The sequence below is a fragment of the Lissotriton vulgaris genome, chromosome 6 (assembly GCF_964263255.1).
Source record: "Lissotriton vulgaris chromosome 6, aLisVul1.2, whole genome shotgun sequence".
Taxonomy (NCBI): domain Eukaryota; kingdom Metazoa; phylum Chordata; class Amphibia; order Caudata; family Salamandridae; genus Lissotriton; species Lissotriton vulgaris.
The window spans coordinates 72,329,928-72,354,963 of NC_141694.1; the positions used below are offsets into that span (position 1 = coordinate 72,329,928).

Below are 25,036 nucleotides of genomic sequence, written 5' to 3' on the forward strand. Positions count from 1 at the left end.
CGATCTAGTGTACCCTGGCGCGGGACCCTGCTGGCCTCTTCCTTTTTACCCATATCCGTACTCACGGGTAGTCGCAGTGTCCGCAATGGCTACACAGACTGTCTCCCACCGCCTGTGCTCCGGCCTCAAGATGTCGCCTTCTGATGTAATCTCCGCGTCGTCCGGCCTCACGTATCCCTGCAGGTCCGTTTATGCACAGGCAGCTCGCGACCCGGTCATCAGCCACGGCGTCTGCGTGCCTGGATGTAGCGTAGGGTCACCCCCATATCACTAGTGTCCAAACCAGTAGTCTTCCTTTGGTCAGGGCTCCACCACTGTGTCAGTATCCAGGCTGGGGGGAGGGAGGGAGGGAGGGGGAGGAAACAATGGATGTCCAGGGCACCGGTTCGACAGCCCCAAACCCCTTGCTACCAGGTCAATTCACCACCAGCTGGCCATATGTGTCCCCTCGTGCTGTGGCTTCTTGCTCCTTTGGGGTATGGCCCTTTCCCCCAATCCGTGTTTCAGCGCCCAGTACCGCGATGGGCAGCCCGCCCAGGGGCCTCTCCCGATGCGGCAATCTCGCAGCCAGGCCTCGCTGCGCCGTGTTGCTTCCGTCGCCTAATCTCCGGCTGCAGTGGCCGTGTCTCCCTCTCATCGCGGGACGCTATCCGATGTGCTTGGCGCCCCGCGTCCCCTCAGATAGTCTGGGAGTCCAAATCAGGGTCGGCCCCCCTCCGCTCCACTAGACGGGCTCACCGCCGCAGGTCCTGTTTCCGCCGCGGCCCCAATTTCAGTGTGGCAGCGCAGACTGCCGCCGTCCAGACCCCGGTGTCACTCCTCAGTCGCCGGAGGGCAGTCCCGATATACTGGACCTCTTCCTCACACCAGTGTCCGTCAGGGAGCCGCACTAGCCATCACCGCAGTCTCATGGTCACGCCCGCGAGGGCGCCACCATCTTGGGTCTGCCCTGTCTCTCCGGAGGGCCGCGGTTCGTTGCCAGGTTCCAAGGCTTTTTCTGCTGTCATGTTGGAGTTTTCCCCTTTCCACCTGGCGGCGGGGTTCTCCTGTGTCCCGTTGCGGCTGTTAGGGGACCTCTGGACTTCAATAAGTAAGACGGATCTGCTCGGCTCGCCGGAGCTGTGGTGGCTCACAACTTACTCAGCCATGTTGCTGGCCATGCCCCTCATTTTAGGGCCACCTTGAACCTTGCCTCTTCAGATTTGAGGAAGAAAGAAGAAGGACCCAAGAGCCCTTCTGACCCAATAAGAAGAGGATACAAACATTTTTGGCCCCAGCCCTCCCGGCCTGTCCTGTTTACTACCTGCCTACTGCAGGAATCCCGGCAAGTCCAGCAGCCAGCAATCCCTAGAGCCCGGAGAACCTGCACTGCACTCATCTAATAGACTCTGTGTCCTCTGAGCACCAGCTTTGCCCAAATGAAGACTCACCCCCAGAATCCGGATCCAGGAGGCTCTGTGACTCTACGCGTAGGTCTCCTCAGCGATCCTGACCCGGGATCTGGTGATCCCCAATCCCCCTCAAGCCTCAAGACGAATGGTCACCCAACCAGAGCTGGTAAGAAAACCTAACACCAGAAGACATCCCTGCACCCGATGCCCCACAGCTTTGGGTGGCCCAACCGACGGTGTCCAAGCATCCCCCAAGAATCCAACTTACCTCTCCAGCCTGTGGTTACCATCAGGTAGTCTCCACACCTGAGCCTGCAGCAACTTTGCGGAACTGAATGTCTCCATTGAAAATCGAAGGGTCCCCCACGTCATCTTGGCACCCTGCACCCAGCCGTCCCTGTGCCGCTGGTGGTGCAGCTCCTGTGCTGATTGTTGGCTAATGTTGGGCACCTGCACTGTGCACCCGGCCGGCCCACTGCCGCTGGTGGTGCGATTTGAGTGCCTTCTAGACCTTGGGGAACCTTTGCCCTAACCTCTAACCCTTCTTCTTGCAAGTTGTTTACTAACTGAGAAACCCCTAACACTTTTTCCCCATGGGAACTATTGTTGTGATGTTTTTTTCCTAAGTGTTGAGTTGTACTTTGTATGAAATAAAAGTAACTAAACTGCAATCCTTAAAAAGTCTTACTTTCTTTGTATTGTGAGATCCCGTGTGTGGTATATAGGCATACCACCCCAAATAGTCGATGTAATCCAAAAGTAATCAAAAAGTACTCCAAAAGTAATTCCTGTGTAATTTTAACAGTTTTCAAAGCCAATGCAAACCTGTAATGACTCCAGTTCAATCTACAATTTCATCTCAGGCTTTGCCGTTGCCTGGAGTCAGTAGCAAACTGGATGGATTTGTCCCACCTGAAATTGAATGGAGGAAAAACAGAGCTGATGCTTTTAGGAAAACGAGCCATATTCAACAACGTGATACATTGGCCCTCCTGTATGGGTCCAGGACCTACCCCAAAGACCGAGATAAAGAGTGTTGGGTTTTGGTTGGATGCAGAGTTGTCATTCAAGACCCAGGCAAGGAAGACAGTGGCCACCTGCTTCGGACTGCTGAAAACAATTCGGAAAATCCTCCCTCAGCTACCCGAAACAGCAAAGAAAACCATAGTCCAGTCCCTTATTTTATCTAGGCTGGATTATGGAAATGCGCTCTATCTTGGAGCCCCCGTGTCGGTTATCCGGCAACTTCAGGTTGTCCAGAATTCCGCAGCACGGCTACTTACGGGCACTAACCATCGTACATCAGCCAGGCCCGCAGTCTGCACCTTGCACTGGCTCCCCATAAAGGAGCGAATCCATTTTAAGACACTCTGCACGGTCCATAAAACACTCTATGGGAGTGGCCCCCCCATTCTAGATGACATGATCAGACCATACAAACCCACCAGGAATCTTCGCTCGAACCAACAAAACCTGCTGACAGCTCCTAGGATCAGCAGAGCCCGCACAGGAGGTCGTCTGTTCTCGCACAATGCGGCTGGGTTGTGGAATGCTCTTCCTCCACCTCTTCGCCAGGAGCCTAACCTTCTTGTCTTCCGGAAAAAGTTAAAAACTCTTCTGTTTCCAAAAACTAGATTACTCAGATCTGCATTTTAATTCATCTCTGTCTGGTCAGTCTTAAGCGCTGGGATGCTCCCGAGTGGCCATGCGCTATAAAAGAACCTTTTAATAATAATAATAATAATCCCTGTGTACAGCCCTGCATTTGAGAGTATATTTTACTTACCTGTGCCAAGTCCTTCTTGGTTCTAGAAATAAAATATAGGTATATATTTTTTAAACTTACCTAATTGGTCTGGTTCTGTCTTTGAATGTGTGACATTAGCCTTGATTCAATTAATACAATAAATGCTTAACACACCCTCTGGATAAGCCTAACTGCTGGCCCAAACTACCACAAAGAGAGCTGTTAGTAATTACCTAATGTAACCTCTGCTAGACCTCAGGTGACTCCCTTGACTCTGTGCACACTCTACCTTACTTTGGTAGTTAGTATATAGAGAGCCAGCTTCCTACAAAATGGGTTTAGTCAATTTTAGTTAAAACCAAATATGAAGCAGAGCAGATTCTTTGAGAACTAAAGTTCTAAATTTGCTGAACTTACTTGATAAAACAATAAAAGCTATTCACATGCATTTGTATTCCAGTTATTTTTGTCCCAATTTTTATCATGACTGAATATTCAAATTAAAATACTACAGTCACAAAATAGCATTAAAAGAAATGTCATGCCAATTAGCAACCTCAAAATTTCTGAAGAGAATGGATTGTTTTCGTCTGAATCTGCATGTTAGCAACATCAGTTGTAACTTGTTGACATGTAGTGCAATCTCTGGCTGGCATAGAATATTGTGAAGTTTTTCTAATTATCTACGGATTTGGTTTAGTATCTTTTTGGAGTGCTGCGTTCTCCCTGCGCTATGAAGATGTGTCACTGTATGCAATCTCACGTTTCTGGAGTGATCACTGTTTGTAACCTCAAGCCTCTGGTGTAGTCACTTGTTGTAACTTCAACCCTCTGGTGTGGTCACTGTTTCTAAACGCAGGCCTCTGGTGTTGTCACTGTTTGTAACTTTACGTCTTTGGTGTGATCAGTATTTGTAACCTCAAACCTCTGATATGGTCAATGATTGTAAGCTCAAGCTTCTGGTGTGGTCCCTATACGCCAATGCTTCTGGTGTTGTCACTGTAATTCCAAGTCTTTGCTGTGGTCACTGTTTGTAACCTCAAGCCTCTAGTGAAATCAATGGTTGTAAACTCCAGCCCTTGCTGTAGTCACTGTTTGTAGCCTCCAGCGTCTGAAGTGATCAGTGTTTGTAACCTCAAGCCTCTGGTGTGGTAAGTTTTTGTAACCTCCAGTCTTTGGTAACTGTTTGTATCCTCAAGCTTCTGGAGTGGGCACTGTTGGTAACCTCCAGCCTCTGGTGTGGCCACTGTTTGTATCCTCAAGCCTCTGTTGTGATCAGTTTCTAACCTCAACCCTCTGGCATGGTCACTGCACACTCAACCCTCTGGAATGGTAAGATAAGATTCAGGGCATCATTGGGTTTTATTGGCTTGGTGGGGAGAAGCAAAGACCACTTACTTGGCATAGGCCTTCTCCAGCAGCGCGCTCCAGAATTCCTTGCGGTCAGCGGAGTGCACAAACATCAACTTGCCTTTCTTGACTGGTAACCTGTCATCGATCACCACATCCACCCATTCTCCAAACTGCCAAATCTAAGGGATAAAGCAAAGTCAGAATGAAAAGAACAGACAAAAGGCGACATTACTGGGCAGAGATAAGATAGCTACAAGGCCTTAAAAGAACACAAATGCTTCCAGCAGCCTCACCATGTGACAATCGCAGTGAGCCACTAAATGTACGACGTATTCCCTTTGCGAGACTGCTACATATTCACAAGATATGTTATGGTAATTGAACCTTCAAGGGTTTTAATTGTCTTAATGTTTCAAATATTATTTTAAATATCTACAATTATACGACCTGATATATTTGATGCCGTTAATGCACAACAACTGTGACAAATGTCTTTTTAAGTTAATTTCTGTTTGCCACTGAACAGTGATCTTTTTGAGACAAAAGAGAGAAAAAGAAAGGGTGTATATGAAAGAGTATTCGGATTTAATATTTGTTACAAGGGAACATGATAGATATACAACATTGTAAGAGAACATACAAATAAATTGATCTACAAAAATTCTCTGTACAACAATTGCAGAATCTTTTCTACCTATTTACAATCTAATTTATTATCCGGTAGAAAAAGCAATCGTCAACGTTTCGGTCTCTATTCTTGCGTTTCCGAGACCATCCTCAGGACATAAAAAATCATATCTTGGGAGACCCTCAATCACGAAAATTCTGAATATAGTGGTAATGTGCGACACGGCATAAATCAAAATGATTGTATCTCTCTTAGTAGAATAACCTGTTTGAAGTCCTTATTCGCTTGACTTCATAGATGTATAGAAAAGGAATTGGGCAGATAAGATATCTAAGAAAATTGTGAAAATCTCCTATTGTATTATTCTGGCGTTTGTAGTTACAACGTTGAGTCTATCGCAGTCAGCTCTCAACAACTGAAATTAGTTTGCTGCAGCCCGTCACTTCCAAGTCAGTTCAGGAGCTCCTGAACTGACTTGGAAGGACTTCAAACAGGTTATTCTACTAAGAGAGATACAACCATTTTGATTTATGCCGTGTCGCACATTACCACTATATTCAGAATTTTCGTGATTGAGGGTCTCCCAAGATATGATTTTTTATGTCCTGAGGATGGTCTCGGAAACACAAGAATAGAGACCGAAACGTCGACGATTGCTTTTTCTACCGGATAATAAATTAGATTGTGAATCGGTAGAAAAGCTTCTGCAATTGTTGTGTAGAGAATTTTTGTAGATCAATTTATTTGTATGTTCTCTTACAACGTTGTATGTCTATCATGTACCCTTGTAACAAATATTAAATCCGAATACTCTTTCATATACACCCTTTCTTTTTCTCTCTTTTGTCTCAAAAAGATCACTGTTCAGTGACAAACAGAAATTAACTTAAAAAGACATTTGTCACAGTTTTTGTGCATTAACGGCATCAAATATATCAGGTCGTACAATTGTAGATATTTAAAATAATATTTGAAACATTAAGACAATTAAAACACTTGAAGGTTCAACTACCATAACATATCTATTGCCCAAACCCTCATGGGTATATTGGGTTGCTCACTTTTGTGTACCACATATTCACAAGAGGTCTCCATATGCTCTACTAACTACACTGTAAGCTCCGTGTTGCAGATAAAGTGCAAGCCACCTGCTTCCTTCTGAGCACCATCCTTATGAGTTTCACAGTGTCCACCAGGAACGAACGCAGACTGTCCAGGCAATCAGGAGTGCTCCCAGTATCAGTATTAACAAGAGGAATATTAGGAGTTGGCGCAAATTCAATCTTTTCCATGAAACTCACACATTTCACACATATGGCATTAAGGTTTACTAGCCAGTATCTGATGTGAATATTGAATTCGTGGCAAACCTGGAGTTGAAAGGTCACACGAAATACCATCAAGAAAGTGGCTTGAATACAATATGCCCCTTGTATTGTAGTATTTATATTCTGTTTATGACCTCTATGTCCTACGCTGAAGCACCTTGGCTGCAGAATTACTGTTCCAGCAACACATTATCTGCTTAAGCCAATGACTCACAGGCAAAAAATATTTGAACGTTTCTACCTCTGAAATGTTAAGAACTTTGACAAAATGTGCATAACATACACATTTTTGAATTTTTTCCAGCATAAATAAATTTCCAGGTCTAATATTTAATCCTGTCATTCATCAAACTCGGTGCTCATTTCGACAACAGGGAGGTTGTAGAGTTGTAGAGTACAAATCAACCCTCAGCCCTCCCTAAAGACACACATTGATGGTGTTGGCTGTTGACTCTAACCCCAGACTGTGTGGAGACTGCTTTGTAACTTATTATCAGCTAAAGCCCTGCTCTCTCCCCAGTGCTTTATTTAATAACTAGCAGCCCGTCCCGATGTTGTTTGGGTATGAATTGCTGCCGGCCAGTAGTATATTGTTTTGTAGGATTTCGTTTTGATAGCATTTCTTATCTGTGACAGGCCTGTGAAACGCTCAGATTCACAGTGCACTGCTGATGCACTTACGAGTGCGCGTTCAGTAGTGTGTGAACTCGAGTTTCCCTACTTTATTTTTCCTTGCTATATTATATAGCGCGAACTCGACAACATGTCATGAGCACAATTTACATTACAGAAGAACACATTCATTTGTGGTAGGCACGGGGGGACAAAGCGATTTGCCTGGAATCACAGGATGTTGAGCTGATGCCAAGATTCCAACATAGCTACCCAGCTCTAAAGTTCGCAATTCTAGAACTTGTGGCGGGAGGTGTGTCTAAAAGTGTATGTCGATGCTGGCCATCAATGAGAGAGACCTGTGCATTTTTGAAATGGGTGGTGATGAAAATATTTGAGTATGTTGCTGGACATGTGGGCCGCCGTGCCACCAATGTACTTACCATGGGAGGGTAAACACCCATTATTCCCCAACTTTACTTTCCGCATACCATCACTCCGCATACTTTCATTACAAAAGTACCATGACTCCGCAATGCCATTATAACGCATGGTATTACATTTTATATGCTTTTACCACGCATACATTTACAACGAAATTCGTTGTAAATGCATGAATGGTAGAAGCATGTTTTTTTTAAATGTTTGGATAAGGTTAGTATGGGTATAGAGGTATATGTTTTGGGGTACTGAGGTATATGTTTTGGGGAGTTTGGGTATTTTAAGGGTTCAGATATAGTTTTGGGTTATGGGGTACAGGGGTAGTTTTAGGGTTTACGGATAGGTATGGGTTTTGGGGTACAAGGGTATTTTTAGTGTTCAGGGCTAGGTTTGGGTTTTGAGGTACAGGGGTATTTTAGGTTTCAGTGGTTGGTTTGGGTTTTGGGGTACAGGGTTATTTTTAGGGTTCAGGGCTAGGTTTGGGTTTTGAGGTTCAGGGGTATTTTTAGGGTTGAGGGGTAGGTTTGGGTTTTGGGGTACAGGGGTATTTTGAGGGTTCAGGGCTAGGTTTGGGTTTTGGGTTACAGGGGTATTTTAGGGTTCAGGGGTAGGTTTGGGTTTTGGGGTACAGTGGTATTTTTAGCGTTCAGGGCTAGGTTTGGGTTTTGGGGTACAGGGGTATTTTTAGGGTTCAGGGGTAGGTTTGGGTTTTGAGGTACAGTGGTATTTATAGGGTTCAGGGCTAGGTTTGGGTTTTTGGGATACAGGGGTCTATTTATAGGGTTAAGATGGGTTATTGTTTAAGGGTGTTGAGGTATTTTAAGGAGTAAGGGTGGGATATGATTATGTGGTGTAGGGGTATTTAAAGGGAGAAGGGTGGGATTAGCACACGATATGAGACATGGCATGAAGGGCGGAACGTACCACACGCCCCCAGCACACGCCCACAGCACAACACGACACGCCCACCAGGGACTACTTTGCTGGCACGGTTCTTTTACCTTTTAAATGTATACGGTGGGCGTCTGCATAGCCTATGTCCTTCTGCTGCAGCTGCCCTTTCCAATGCTGTATTGGGTGTTGTGATTGGTGCTGTGGTTCCTGAGATTACCCGCCTCAAAGGTTTGGGCTCTCTCTTTATTATATTAGTACATATATATATATATATATATATATATATATATATATATATATATATATATTCACTGAAAAAACCATTGGTTATAGACCATATATAGTTAGGGATTAGCATTTACAAAGCCTTAATTTACTCGCACAAAACCATAGAAATTCGCATATATAGTTAGTTGCAATAACTATATATCGCGCACCCGCAATCCACTGCTGATGATGTCACATATTACATCATTCATGACATGGTCAGTGACATCACTGATGACATCACTGATGACATCTCAAATGACATCACTGATGACATCTTTCCTTTCCCTTTCCTTCATTTCCCCCTTTGTTTTTCACCACCTCTTGTCTCTAGATCCTACCGAGAGACAAGAGACAAGATGGCGGCCGCTCCGGACTGTTTACAATGTTGACAGCCAATCAGCTTCTCCTCAGACTCCCGTTACGCTGCCGGTTAGCTGCCCGGTTCGCGTACCGGGACGCGCCTCTACGGCGAAAAATCGCAATTTTTTTTTTTTTTTTGCCCCGCGGGGCACTTTAATATTCCCCTCATCAATCCTAGGGGGTCAGGAGGGGTCTACCTTGCCCCCTTTCCTTCATTTCCCCCTTCGATTTTCACCACCTCTTGTCTCTCGATCCTACCGAGAGACAAGATGGCGACCACCCCAGACTGTTTACAATGTTGACAGCCAATCAGCCTCTCCTCAGACTCCCGTTACGCTGCCGGTTAGCTGCCCGGTTCGCGTACCGGGACGCGCCTCTACGGCGAAAAATCGCAATTTTTTTTTTTTTTTTTTTGCCCCGCGGGGCACTTTAATATTCCCCTCATCAATCCTAGGGGGTTAGGAGGGGTCTACCTTGCCCCCTTTCCTTCATTTCCCCCTTCGTTTTTCACCACCTCTTGTCTCTCGATCCTACCGAGAGACAAGATGGCGGCCACTCCAGACTGTTTACAATGTTAACAGCCAATCAGCCTCTCCTCAGACTCCCGTTACGCTGCCAGTTAGCTGCCCGGTTCACGTACCGATTTGCGCCTCTACGACAAAAAAATCGCAATTTTATTATTTATTTTTTTTTGGCCCCGCGGGGCACTTTAATATCCCCCTCATCAATCCTAGGGGGTCAGAAGGGGTCTACCTTGCCCCCTTTCCTTCATTTCCCCCTTCGTTTTGGCCTCCTCTTGTCTCTCGAGCCAATCAGCTTCGCTTCGCAAAGCTCCGTTACGCGAAAAGTACGCGAACTGGTACGCTATCCGGTACGCTGTCACAGATATATCTGTTTTTTTAAACGTTAATTTCTCAAAATCCACTGGAGCACATATATTGAGACCCAGCAAAGGCACATCGGGCTAACAGTCCCTACAATTTTGCCAAGTTTCGTGCAAATCCATTCAGCCGTTCGAGCTAAAAGTGAGGCCAAACGCCCTATGGAAAAATGAATGGGAAAAACGCGTTTTGGGACCCCCCTTTTTTCTCGGCCCCCCTTGACGAAACCCCCCCAAAATTTCAGGGGCTGCTCAGAAACAAAATGTGCCATTTTCCTGAAAATTTCAGCCGATTCCGTCCACAAACGCCAAAGTTATTAGACATAGAATTTTCAAAAGTTCCATAGAGAAAAAATCCTAACTATATATACCTACTGGCTATCGCCAGTAGGTAATATATATATATATGTAATGCAACCAAAGCATAGTGATGTATGTTACCTCCCACTACAGCGTGTTTACCTATCTATAGGTTACATAATGTCTCATTGCATCTGTTGTGACTAATGTATATGGTGGATATTGACCAGTACAAGATGGAGCTCGCATTTGTTGGGAGGGATATAGTCCTCTGTCTATGCTCATTAAGAGGCGTAACCCTTACACGATTCGAATGTTGACCGAGACAAATGTACCTGGTTGTGCGTGTGGACACACACACTGATAAAGGCAAATCGCCGAAACGCGTCTGTGGTGTAGCTTGCAGTCAAATAAACTAACTCTGTGAGAAGGAACCTCCCGAGTGCTGTTTTCATTCCTGGGGATTTGCCGGGATTTGACGAGCGCAGTGTTTTGCGGTTTCCTTCGAGCCGCTGACAGCACCCGCCCACGAGTGCACGGGATTTCGAGGGGAAGGAGCGTTGGACGCAGCAGTCTCCTGTGCACCGCCTCAGCGCTAGCAGGAAGGTCTATTGGAGGACGGCCCACGCCCACCGTGGATAGTACGAGAGGACGCCTGGAGGACGGCGGCTCACCCCGGTCTTCACCCGGAGAAAACTCGGAAACAGCGCGGCGGGTAAGCGGACCATCACATGACCATTTTTTCTGCATCCCTCGTTTGATATCATAAGAAGTGTAGCGGTTATTGAGGCAGAGCGTCAGGGAGTGTTCACTATCCACGGAGCTATTGCCAGCTACATCCATCTAATTGATGCGCCCGGATTCTATCTTGTAACGGGCTCCTCTTAACCGGTGCAATGTTCTCAGAGACTGAACGCCGCAACGCGGCACAGGACATGATCAAGCATCGTGATAGACGAGAAAAGGTCATCGACAAAGTGCCACCAGTCGACCCACAGAATATGAAAATAACAGAAATGATGGTCAAACTAGAAAAACTGCATGAACGCGAGACACGCAAGTGGTGGGAGGCCACCAGTCTCACTAGTTATGTGGAAGTAAAAAGGGTGCCACGCGGTCTTAGGGTCCATACCGTACCATCGTACGAGAACCCGGATCCGCAGCTGCTAACTGACTGGGAAATGCATACAGCCTCTTACACGGAAGGTACACTCAAGATATTAATTAAATATGCTTGGAGTGACCGAGAGAAAGCACTGGAAGAGATAAAACTTTTGGAGGACGAGCTGGAGAAGGAAACGGACAAAGAGCTTGTGCTCCAGCTCAAAACTCAGATGAAATCCCGTCTGACCAAATATGAACAGAAAATTCGTACAAGGAAGCAAGAAAAGTACGAAAGGGATGAGGATGACTACCTGCAAGGCCGCATATTAACGTATGCCAAAAAATACGATGCCTCGCGTCAAGCACTTCAATCCAGCACTACCTCAACATCTGAAACTGTCACGTCAGAGTCCGTAGTGACTGAAAATGAATCCGGGGACGAACATCAAAATGTAAGAGTAGCAGCAAAAACACGACAAAGAGCACGGACAGACATCCCCAATGACAGTGAGAAAACTCCTTTTCATCAGGAAGTCGATGTAATCAAGGGAACCTGGTTACGAGGTGGCAAAACAAAACCACCAGATATGGTCCAACAACAACACACAAAAAAAAACAAGGCGGACAAGGAGATCAGGCGGCGGGAAGCGGCGGCGCAAAGGGCAGAGGCAGAGCGAAGCCCAACAACTGGGGCAATCGAACCCGGAGCAACAAAAAGTAAATTTTGGACAGGAGACCAACACAAGCCATAATTTAACGGTGGTTAATTTAACGAACAGAACTCTAACTGACTGCGAAAAGAATCTACTCAGCCTTGGACTAACCTTTTTCCCCAGCACCCCCCCTTGAATACACCCAAACCCGGATCGATCTCTTTCGATTTACAGGTAAGCTCAAATTACACAAACACTTTAAGCTACGACCTCACCTGAAAGAAACTGGTGACAAGGGTACAAGACTCACAGCTACGGATGCCCTGACGGGCAGAGAGATTGAAGCCCTCGAAACTCTTGAGGAATTGCGGGAAGAAAAGTCTGCACAGAATCCATCAGAGATCCTCAATAGAGCACAGAGAGCGCAGGCCCTTGGAATTGAGCAAGATCGGGAAGAGAGCGGGTATAAACCTCCTTCAGTGTTCATCCCACAGATGCCCTGGGATGCTATTGACGCCTTTACTGAAGCCATGACTCAAGAACTAATGCAGTAAAGAAAAGCGAACCATCCCATGAAACACAACATCACAGAGCAACAAAAACTGGCTCTACATAACCTCATGAAGGATAACAACAGCATAATTAAACCCTCGGATAAAGGGGGGAATGTGGTGCTGTTAACAAGAGACTATTACAGATATGAAGCAATACTCCAGCTTTCTGACACCAACTTCTACATCAAGTGTACCAATGAAGTATACCAAGAAAGTATCCGGAGTTATGACAAACTAATAGGGAAATGGCATGAATGCAACATGCTGAGTAAGGACGAATTTCCGGAATAGCCAACCACTCACACCGACATTTTACCATCTACCTAAACTGCATAAAGACAATAAATACCCACCGGGCCACCCCATTGTGTCATCCATTGGCAGTCTCACTGAAAACATGTCCCGTTTCATTGATAAGTTTTTATTCCCTTTGGTACTAACTCTACCCTCATATGTCCAGGATACCAAGGACTTTCTTAATAAAATTCGGAATGTGAAATGGGACGACGACTGCCAGTTAATTGTGTTGGACATCACAAGTCTGTACACAGTCATAGAACACCAGCATGGCCTGGAGGCTATACAGCATTTCCTGAACTTAAGACAATTAAGATTCACCAAACACAATACTATGATCCTCGAATTTACTGAGTTTTGTTTGAGCAACAACATTTTTTTGTTTGAGGATCAACTGTTCAGGCAGGTGTCTGGAACGGCGATGGGTACCTGCTTCGCTCCCAGCTATGCAAACCTTTTTGTTGGCTGGTGGGAGGAGCAGGTACCCAGGAGCTGTATTGTAGATGGTTCAGAGGGCATGATTGAGGGTTGGTTCAGGTACATTGATGACCTGTTTATCGTCTGGCGGGGCACATCTGAGACAGCACAGGCCTACATCAACCTACTCAATGAGAATGATTATAATCTACACTTTTCAGGGACGGTGAGTCCGGTGGCTGCGGACTATCTTGACCTGAAAGTGTTTTCAGAAGATCATCACATTTACACAGCCCTACACAGAAAAACCACTGCTGATAATTCTACACTTTTTGCCAGCAGCAGCCACCCCCGCAACTCATTAAGAGCATTCCTTACGGAGAGCTACTCCGACTCCGGAGAAATTGCTCGAAATTAGAGGACTTTGAGGTGGCGGCGAAGGAATGTGTGAGTAGATTTGTTGCCAGGGGATATGGAGAAGTCCTACTTAATAAAACCTTGAAAAGAGTACGGGCCATCCCAAGAGATTCCTTGCTGACACCTAGATCCACCACAAGGAAGGATCCCAAAGCATCACTGGCTGACAACGGAAAGTTTAGATTAATAACTCCTTTTTCCGCTGGAGCTGATGATCTTAGGGCTATGCTCCGTAGAAACTGGCACATTCTCAAGACAGACAACATACTCAAGGAGGACTTACCTACCCACCCACTCATTACCTTCAGTAAAGCCAGATCTCTAGGGGACCACCTAGTAACTAGTCACTTAGAGAAACCTCCTCCGAAGAGCAATACCTTAAAAACCATTAGTGGGTTTTACCCATGTGGAAAATGCAAGGCCTGCGCAGGGAGCAAAAGGGTTCTCTCTATTGAGGTGCCTGAAACCGGTAAGAAGTTGCAGATCAAGCAATTTATTACATGTAGCACACCCCTAGCGGTCTATTGCCTGACCTGCCCATGTGGCCTCAGCTACATAGGGAGCACCATCAATATGCTAAAACTACGGATCCTGGAACACCTAAGAGCGATTGATAAAGCAGATCCATCTTATCCAGTCGCCCAGCACTTCGCCGAGAAACATAACAGAGACCGTAGTCAGTTGCAATACTTTGGTCTTGACACTATCAGAAATAACGTTAGGGGAGGAGATCGCCTACGACGATTACGTAGGCTAGAATCACGTTATATTATAGATCTTTCTACAAAATGGCCTAAAGGTATGAACAGTGGGGAAGAGATGGTATTTCATCTAGGTAAATGATGTATGTGTCTTCTGTAAGTCTCACTTTATAAGATAGGATTCTGTTTGTCGAACTTCTGTGGATCTATTGTATGAACCATATATATCTTGTGCTAAAGACTATTGGCATAACAATTAATCTGATGAATTCTAGATCAGACAGCTGTTGCCGTACAGAATCTATGCACATGAATGACTATTTATGGTTCAAAGTATTTGTAATGATGATTTATAGGTTCAAAGGGCTCTTTGATTTATAATAGAACATGACTTTTGTATTTAAGTATGATCTAGTTGTGGCACTTTTTCCTTGTTGACCCTTTTCTTAGTTTATACATGCTGACACAGACTTTTTTCATTAATTTGGTTATACACCCATTCCAGTGTAAGAGTTGGACTCACCTCCAATGAGCTAGAATATCTTCTGAGGACAATTGCCGATCCACGGCTGTATCCCTTAATGCAACCTAAGCATAGTGATGTATGTTACCTCCCACTACAGCGTGTTTACCTATCTATAGGTTACATAATGTCTCATTGCATCTGTTGTGACTAATGTATATGGTGGATATTGACCAGTACAAGATGGAGCTCGCATTTGTTGGGAGGGATATAGTCCTCTGTCTATGCTCATTAAGAGGCGTAACCCTTACACGATTCGAATGTTGACCGAGACAAATGTACCTGGTTGTGCGTGTGGACACACACACTGGTGAAGGCAAATCGCCGAAACACGTCTGTGGTGTAGCTTGCAGTCAAATAAACTAACTCTGTGAGAAGGAACCTCCCGAGTGCTGTTTTCATTCCTCGGGATTTGCCGGGATTTGACGAGCGCAATATATATATATATATATATATATATATATATATATATATATATATATATACTAGCAGCCCGTCCCGACCTTGTGCGGGAGCATTCAGGCTACCCCTACCCCCACCTGCCCCGACATTGCCCAGCAGCCCGTGCCCTCGCCCGCCCTGTCCCCCGCCTGACCCGACCCCTGGCTGCCCCAGTGTAAGGTGCGTTCACCTGTCTTCGTGATGTGGTCTACTACCAAGTAGATTCTGACAGTGAATGGAAAGACAGATGAGGTGGTGATTGTTATGCCCCAGAGACTCTGACTTTCGCCTCTATGCTCCATAAAAACACACATGCATCTATTCATTATTAAAGCGTGTTACAGTAACCCCGAATGGTAGCAGGAGTATCCGTGCATCCCAACATCTCGTCCCCCGCCTGGACCGACATACTACAGCGTGTTGCAGTAACCCCAAATGGTAGCAGGAGTATCTGTGCATCTTGTGAACTTTCCTCAGCCGATCCCCGTCCCCCGCCTGGCCCGACACCCGCCTGCCCCGACATTATCCCCGGAGGCTTACCTGATCCGCCGCTCCTCAGTTTACCGCTCCTCGCCTCTCTGCTCCTCACCGCGGCCCGACACCCGCCTGTCCGGACATTGTCCCCGGAGGCTTACCTGATCCGCCGCTCCTCAGTTAACCGCTCCTCGCCTCTCTGCTCCTCACCGCCTGTCCGCCGCCGCTCCTCCCCCGCACCATGTCTGCCTCTCTGCTGCTCGCACCGCCGCTGGCCTGTCCGCTGCTCCTCAGGTCATTGCTCCTCCCCCGCGCCATGTCCGTCGCTCCTCGGACGCCGCTCCTCCCAGTGCTCCTGACGTAAGCATGCACGTCGCGGACGGCGCTACTTTGGAGGGACTACTTTTTTTTTAATATAAATTTTCTAAATAACGCTTATTTTTTTTATTTATATAGCCTATGTACTTTTGCTTGCCCTGACGTTTTCAAACATGTATTGGGTGTTTGGATTGGTGGTGTACTTTTCGAGTTTACCTGGCTCAAAGGACACAGTTCTCTCTTTATAATAGTAGTATAGATATATATATATATATATATATATATATATATATATATATATATATATACAAACATATATTTGATGTTTTAATAATGTACTTTTACAATGTATATGACTTTACCACACATGCATTTGCGTTATAATGGCATGCTTGATAAAGTCATATGCGTTTTACAAATGATGTCTTTGCGGAGTTATAGTCCCGCGTTATAAACATTGCGGAGTGATGGTATGCGGGATGTTGGTTTGCGGAATATCATCACATAATCCCAGGGGAGGGATAGTCCCTTTCTTGCTTTTTCCGTGGAGGAGGGCCTTGTGTCCGGATGCGCGTGGCCCGAGGCCTGTGCGCAACAGAAGTGGAAAATCTCCAGTGTGCGCTTCAGGCGTCACCGGAAGTTAAGGCGAGATTACATTTCCTGCACAATGGCCCCTGTTTGCGCTCCTTCCGGCCCTTGGGAATAGCGCCATGCCTGACCTCCATACAGTAAAGCAGGTGCACGTCACTGGGAGCACGGGGCAAGCACACCCGGAGCCGGAATGTACAGAACCTGGAAAGAAAAAACAATGAAATATTGGGCACAATGCTCGCTTTTTTTTCCGTAATCCCGTGCCCCACACACGCCCACGCCCCCAGCACACGCCCACAGCACACGATATGAGACATGGCATGAAGGGCGGAACGTACCACACGCCCCCAGCGTTTTTCATGCCCACAGCACAAAGCAGACACGCCCACAAGGGACTACTTTGCTGGCACGGTTCTTTTAACTTTTAAATGTATATGGTGGGCGTCTGCATAGCCTATGTTCTTCTGCTGCAACTGCACTTTCCAACGCTGTATTTGGTGTTGTGATTGGTACTGTGGTTCCTGAGATTACCCGCCTCAAAGGTTTGGGCTCTCTCTTTATTATATTAGTATAGATTAAAAAAATAAAAAAACCCTGGGCCATCGTTAGAAGGCCACTGCAACGTGCAACACCCATTCCCCGGCCAGCAGTGCAAACCTCATACCACCGTAAGTACTGACCAATCGCACTCCTACAAATGTGTAGATTTATATTATTCCAGTCCCTCGTAGCTATAAGAATGGCTTTCAGCAGCAGGCATTAGTCATTTTAATGTATATTCTATTAAGAAACAACCATTGTTGTGCTCATCTGTAACGTAAACAGACATCACCATCTTGTGGTAGACTGTCAGAAGTGCCTGTGTTGACAATTAATTGCCGGTGCCTAGCACCGGAAACCAACTGCTCAAATTATGCACTGTCTCTCCCTATAACTCTGGTGCACTGTTTTACCTTTTGGAAGATCGTATGTGTAAGGGTGTGTTTGCTAAGAGTATCGATCATAGATGACATACTTAATATTGGAGTGTATTTGATCTCAGTTTGTGTTGCACAAGATGGTGAATCTTTTGTGTAAGCTGGCTACATTCACACTAGGCATGCCCGGCTGCAGCCTGAACATACTCCTGTGCAGGCCCCTTCCAGAAAACCTATTGTACCTGGTGGTGGAATGGGACTTAACCAGCCCATTCTTTTGTTCAGCCAAACCCCCTCCCCCAAGAGGAAAACCAGCATATCCCGCATTTCCTGCAGTGCTTGCGTATCCAAAGCTATCATCAAAAGGTGGAGAACTCTCCTAGTCTCAATCCACACATCGACGGCACCTGTCTAAACCCATCTGACTTGTCTATCAGAGCCTACAAAAAAGAGACATGAACTTCTCCAAGTTCGGAGAAGTGCAAACATTTTCAAACAAAGCAGACCCTCTGGAGGGCTCAGTTTTTAACCCGTTAGCCACCAGAGGGCCATATGACAACTGACCAAGAGCAGAATCTCTAGTGGGTGGCCACTTTTCCTCCAGACTGGGCTCTGTATGGAAATCCTGTGTAAAGCCTTGGCTGCTGTGACCTGTCAAAAGACGCAGCGCTCACCTTCCTGAGCAAGAAGCTGGGTTGCACCTGTCAGGAGAAACCAATCTGAGTCCTGGAAGATCACCACAAGGTCCAACTGACTGGAGAAATCAAGTGGATATTGTCTCAATGTGCTGTAGATGCCCAAGAGATACAAATTACCAGTAGACAAGCTGGCCAGTAGAAGAGCATCATCCAGGTCATTGAGCCGTAATGTTCCCCTTTAAACAGAAGAGCTGATGTATCTTCCCCATCACATACCTGTATGGTACCAACAAGTCCAATCGCCAGTCGTATAAGAGCCAGGAAGCAGTTTTCCTTCACAAATTACAGCCACAACTTCTTTAATTATAATATTAACAGATGACATCATGCCATCTAAGAATGCTGTGCTCCAGTCATGAGTGTGTATTTAATAATCTGATGCATTATGGGAGTTGTAGCACTAATCCAATTAGACTCCCATAGCTGAAAACAATGATCTGCAAAAGGAAGCTCAGAACTGGGACTCGGTGTCCGGGAGGGCAGGGAGTCATCTCACAACCTTACTTAGGTCATCTACAATACTTCCCAACTCCCCCTCCATGGATATTGTTCCCTCTGTTAGCAAACTGGCTAGAAAAGGTAAAAGATATAATGTGTCAAGGAGAGTTCTTCTCTCCCACCTCAAAGAAGAGTGGGTGTTTGTGTTCCCAATTTTGCAGCCACAAGCAATTTGATAATATATAATTACATGCTCAGGGTTCCTCTTTATGGCATGCCCCATTGACACCTCAGACTCAGAGGATTCATTTTGTATCAGCAAAGGACTGTAAAAAATTGCTTGTCCGCTTGGTCCTCAAAGAAATGTCTCTTGTCAACTGTACCCCCACCTGAACACAGTCCCACAAAGACCTAACCTTAGGATCACTCTGGAACTGGTCAGAAGCCTAAGACCAACAAATGGTTTGGTACTAATAAACTGAGTCTTTGATATCGTGACATTATAACACTATATCAAAAACATTGATAAGGTAAGTATAGACAGTGTGAAACCTTTAACTTTTTGCACAAGGGTAAAATTAGCTGCTACAGACATTGTACCCGATTCACAGAACTAACTTAATACAAAATCCTAAACTTACTACCATTTTGGTATTCACAGAAGGCACTTACTCATTTCGGTATTCACAGAAGTCAGGAGTCCTAACTTTACTACTCCTAAACTGAGAAAAATCCTAACTTTAAGACTTTCAGTATTCACAGAAGGCATTTAGGAGTCCTAAAGTTAAGACTCCTAACTTCTGTGAATACCGAAATGAGTAAGTGCCTTCTGTGAATACCAAAATGGTAGTATTTTATGATTTTGTCTTAAGTTAGTTCTGTGAATCGGGCCCATAGTTCCTACCAATGTTAAGCATGCATTGAAATTGTGCCTGTCAATGACGTGTAAAGTCTTGTTTGATGTCTGGCCTGCAAGGATTTCTGATAAACCAAGCAGCAAAAGTTCATGTTCCTATATGATGGTCATGTGTGCAGTGCTGAGTACTGGTGGGTTCCACCAGCACTCTTTTTTTTTAGGGCGCAGATCTTTTATTTTTCATCTTTCGACTTTCACCCAGAGCTACAGAGAGAAGCACTGAAGAAGATGAAAGAAGGAGGAAGATAGAAAAAGTTACAAAAGGAGGAAGCAGGGATGAAAAAGAACCTGCAAGAGGGAGACAGAAGGGCACAGAGATTGTGTTGGTATTCAGCAACTTAGACATTTGGCAGCAGCGCCGATGGGCTTCAGAGAAAAACTTTGGCCCCGCTCATTCTTTTACAAATTAAGCACTGGCTAACTTCTCATGATTCCAGAGTCCTGTGTCTGTGTATTTCCATTGTTTTGGTTTCATCACGTGATCTCTATTGGAGTACTGTATACATAAACCTATAAGTTTATGTCTTGTCTCTTGACTCTGCTTGTGTCCTTAAGTTTATTTAGGGTGCCAAGGAATCCCTTTGGTACCCATCTTTGGGATTCACAGATATGTTTTTCTCTTGTTAAGAAACACTTTGACACCTTTGAGTTGGTGTGTGGGCAGAATTTCTTGAAAGTTGAAACAACTAGCCTGGAAGTGCCTATGCTTGGCCGGAGCCTGAGAGCGTGGTTGGTAGGCAAGAGGAGATTAAGTGATTTGCCCAAAATCACAGGATGTGGAGTCGACCCCGAGGCTCACACCTTGGTTTCCCAGCTCCAAAGTCAGCAGTCTAGCCGAGAGACCACATCCTCTCCCCATATGTCCTCACATGTGCTATAATGCACCCTGCCTTAGGGCTCCAAGGCTTGCTGGAGGGGGTGACTCCACTCAACTCTCCCAGGCGCTGAAGTCAGGGACCATAATTCTTATGGGGAATTTGGGTGGAGGACGGCTTGGGGTTCGACTCACCAATCAGGTCACACAGCGCAAGCGCGCTTTGCAATTTTATGAAGTATAAAGTCTTATTGTGTTTATTCACGTATAGATTTATGTACAATCTTGAAAATAGTTGTATGGGCAGGTAACAATTGGATAAACCCGTTTGGGTAAGTAAAGGGATAATTCCAGGATATGGAGAGTCAGAAGTGTGTGCAGTCTACAGAATAAAGCATGAATCTCTATAAAGAGTGGGAAGAAGGCACAAATTAGAGGCACAACAGCGCTTACAACCCCAGCACAGTTCTAAAGGGATGAATGTGTGAATCAAAGAGGAAGGCTGACGGAGCTCCTTGAGTCGCAAAAATCTGTGAGTGGTCAATTTCGATAACAAGGGCGTTGACGGACAAACATTCCAGCCACCCTACACGAGCAAATTCAGGAAAGAGCTGTTAGACCTGAAAGCAAGTTTTTGCTACTTTACCTCAAGTGCACAACTACAGCACATACAACTTGATGTTATCCACTTTTCTCAGAGTGCTCTTTAGATGTTTTGACACCATGAACTATTAACCAAAGCCCCATCTCCTGTCACGTTGAGACAGATGCTAGCCAACCTGCTTTAAAGACCTCTGGATTTTCTTCCCTACCTCTCTCAGGCTTCTCCATTTGTGCAGTTGCCATTTAAAAAAAAACTTATCCTCTTGCCTATAGCTGATTCCATTAGTATAGACCTGGGCCTCCTCACAGATCAACATGTTTCTGTTAAACCCTACTTCTTCAGGAGATATATTTTGTGTACATTGAACGGTACTGTGTATTGTTCCAGTGATGTTGCATTCCTGAATGTGCCAAAAACAACGACAATTATGTTTCATCTGTATTTTGGCAAAGCCAAGAATGTACTAATGTTGGCTGTGAAAATACAATGTTGCAATCTACCTCTGATGTACTTGCTCAAGTGCGTCCTTCTTTGTGGTCAGAACCTAATCATGATGTTGATTGTATTTCAACTGCCGAACCAATAAAAACTAAGATAACTCCAATGAAGAAGCCCCCTTGCATCCTCCAGTGCCCATTGGCATCCTGGGATGAAAGCGGGATTCAACACATTATTATCACTCCGATAAAAGGCAGGATGCTAATGTCCATCGTGAGTGTGTGTAAGACCTCCATTGTCCAAACAAAACGCCTGGACAAGATATTTACAGATGTTTCCAAAAACTATGTGCCATCAATGCTGTTGTAAACCCTACATTGCATGTTGTTTCTACCCTCCTACCACACTGTCCTGTAACCAAGCAACTGTTAATTGGTTGACAGTGGTTCTGTTTTGTTTTCGATCCTTAGCCATCCACACAGCCAAGATCTTTGTTTTCTCATTCTCAGTGGGGAGCTAACATGGTCTTGCTTGCCCGAGGGGCTTACTAAGCTTCATTGCATCTTCTCCCAATCTCTCAAGAAATACATGGACGCCCTCGTCTTCCCCAGAGCCACTGTATCTCAGGTACACACTTTCTAGGAATGGTGGGTTCCTGGCCCATTGCATTAGTCTAAGGAGGCAGAGCAACCCTTTGTAATTATTATCCTCTGACCCTGCTCTGGAACTGGATGATTATAACCAGCCATTCACACTATACTGTCATACAAAGCATGGGTTTGCTTCAAGGCTATTGGTGAAGAATCACGGAGACCAAAATAAACCCATTACCTACTTGATGCAGTTGCACCAGAACTTCCACTATGCTTGCGAGCTGTGGTGGCAGGTGTCCACCTTCCGGAAGCTTATGAGACTATCGTCCTCTGCGCCATCCGTACTGTCGCCATGCCACATGTGGTATTTGGCTTCTTGCTAACTAATCAAATTTAAAACCAGTTCGTAGCAAGTCCTATTTTCACTTTTTACCTTCTTGCTAACTAATACAATTTAACACCAGTTCGTAGCAAGTCCTCTTTTCACTTTTAAGTGACTAACTGGACTTTCTTGTTGGATTTAGCATTTTGCCAGTGGTGTCTAAGGGGCGTGCCCATTGTGCCTGTTCCCTTTGATAAAGTACAATATGTCCAGGAGCACTATCCATATGAATTCGACAATGTTTTATTTCCTTTGCCCCTGTCAATCGGAGGCTTATGATTCAACAAACATGCACGTCATGCCTGCTGCTGGTAACTTTGGCGTTACTGCCTGCAGAATGGCCTGTGAAACTCTGAAAGGCCGTATTTTTGTAGAGTGTATTTAAGGGGATATCTCTCATGCAGCTCAACCTGACTGAATAGGTTTACTATTCTTAACTCCACATAACTGCACCCTCACAAAACCTATTTACAAGGTATGTCAATGCGGAGTAAAGAATAGTAAATCCATTCCTACCAATGTATGAATATTTACGTTCCCAATATTTTAGTAGCTAATATTTTTGCTATGATATTATAGCAGGACAATGTTAAAACCTCAGTATTCTGATATCCAACTCCAGCAAGCTAAACATTTGTCATAGAGTTATATTGATCTCCAAAGCTTCACCATTGGGCTGGCTAGATGCAGGTGTTTGCAGCCGACACATAAACTACAAGATATTAACTCATTGAAATATCGTCCTGGAATAAAAACCTGCTGCCTGCCAGCCACATGTAGTGTACTGAAGCTGGTACATTAATAGTCTTAGCTCCTTTTGTGCATTTTAGCCCATTCCTCTGGGAAATTACACTGAAATTCAATGTTTGACCCAATTGTTTGTGGGTAAACTCACTCCTCCCCCACCACCCACTGCCTCCAGCACCCTTGGGAATTCCAGTTTTTATAAGTAGATACAGATACCCTGGATTACGGCCTGAATGGCTTTCAAGAAATGCTTCTAAAAACCTTTACCTATTTTGCCAAGTAAGTTGAAAAGTGTGCTGTGAAATGCACCATGTAATCCCACTGAAATAAATTCTCTGTGAGTGACCCTCCTACAAGATATTAACTCATTGAAATATCGTCCTGGAATAAAAACCTGCTGCCTGCCAGCCACATGTAGTGTACTGAAGCTGGTACATTAATAGTCTTAGCTCCTTTTGTGCATTTTAGCCCATTCCTCTGGGAAATTACACTGAAATTCAATGTTTGACCCAATTGTTTGTGGGTAAACTCACTCCTCCCCCACCACCCACTGCCTCCAGCACCCTTGGGAATTCCAGTTTTTATAAGTAGATACAGATACCCTGGATTACGGCCTGAATGGCTTTCAAGAAATGCTTCTAAAAACCTTTACCTATTTTGCCAAGTAAGTTGAAAAGTGTGCTGTGAAATGCACCATGTAATCCCACTGAAATAAATTCTCTGTGAGTGACCCTCCCTTCTCCTGAGACTGTCTGGTGGGAATCAGACTTGCTTGCTACTTTGAGTCCAAAATAAAAAAAACATCTTACCTAACACTAAGGCAAAAGTTTTGCCTTAGAGGGGCAACTACTGCTCATATGGGGTAATTGATAGCCCATTACCACAGAGCGTCTATGATTGCCCTGAGAATGGAACCACTGAAGCAGTAGCTCCTTCCACCCAGCAGGGGGTTTGCCTAGTGGTCCATCTCGCATTGAGTGCTCACGGATCAGCCTCATCTCATGATTTATCAAACACTTTGGCTAAGTTGATCAGGTAGTTGGAAGTTACTTTCTTCCTTGGCTCACAATGCCTTGCTCTCTAACCCGGTACCTGGAAGTGAAAGATCCCAGCATAACCGTCCTGGAATCCCTGCCCATGAGGGACCACACGATGCAGAAGCTCTTCATTGAGGGTGAGGCATCCAATTGCAGACAGCAACCAGCAATCAGCTGCAACACAAGCGGAAATGTGCATTAGAAGATGTTCATGAAGAAAAGCAAGGTGTTGAGCACAAGAGCAAGGACTTCAAACAGAATCAGTTGCTGCACCATAGAGTGACTCTTTTTTAAGAAACTCACACTCAGAAAAACTCATGCATTAAGTATTAGCGTGTGGTAGGTATGAAGAAAAGAATTAAATGTGGATGTACTGAATTTCCCCAGACTGGCACAAGGCAAAAAGTAAAGGGTCACCACAAAGAGGTGTCATGAGCCAGAGGGGGTGAGTGAAGCAAGGGAAAGCCACAGCCTATCTGAAACACTTGCTGTTTATTCTTATTCATGATTTTAGTTCAAAAGTCTCTTCATCTGCATGAATGCATCAATTCCATATCACTGGCATGTTTATCTCAAACAAAATGAAAACCTTTTTTTTATTCCCTTTGTAATAAAACCTGTACTTGAGTAATGACAAGCATTGGCAGTCAACAGGTCTCACCAGTGAAATAATGTAATTTGAGATGTCATCAGTGATGTCATAAATGATGCCGTAGAATATGCCACTAGTGATTTCATATGTGAGGTCATAACAGTGC

General features: G+C 45.0%; 1 protein-coding gene across 1 annotated transcript in view; it reads right to left on the bottom strand.

Annotated features, from left to right (window-relative positions):
- The window catches only part of LOC147706808 (calpain-1 catalytic subunit-like), a 601,296-nt gene that overhangs the window by 474,960 nt on the left and 101,300 nt on the right, over positions 1 to 25,036 (bottom strand). The window contains exons 3-4 of the mRNA XM_086925586.1: positions 24,334 to 24,452; positions 4,537 to 4,670 (exon numbers count right to left, since the gene is read on the bottom strand). Of these exons, the coding sequence (XP_086781712.1) occupies positions 4,537 to 4,670; positions 24,334 to 24,452 (253 nt within the window). The remainder of the gene's footprint in view (positions 1 to 4,536; positions 4,671 to 24,333; positions 24,453 to 25,036) is intronic.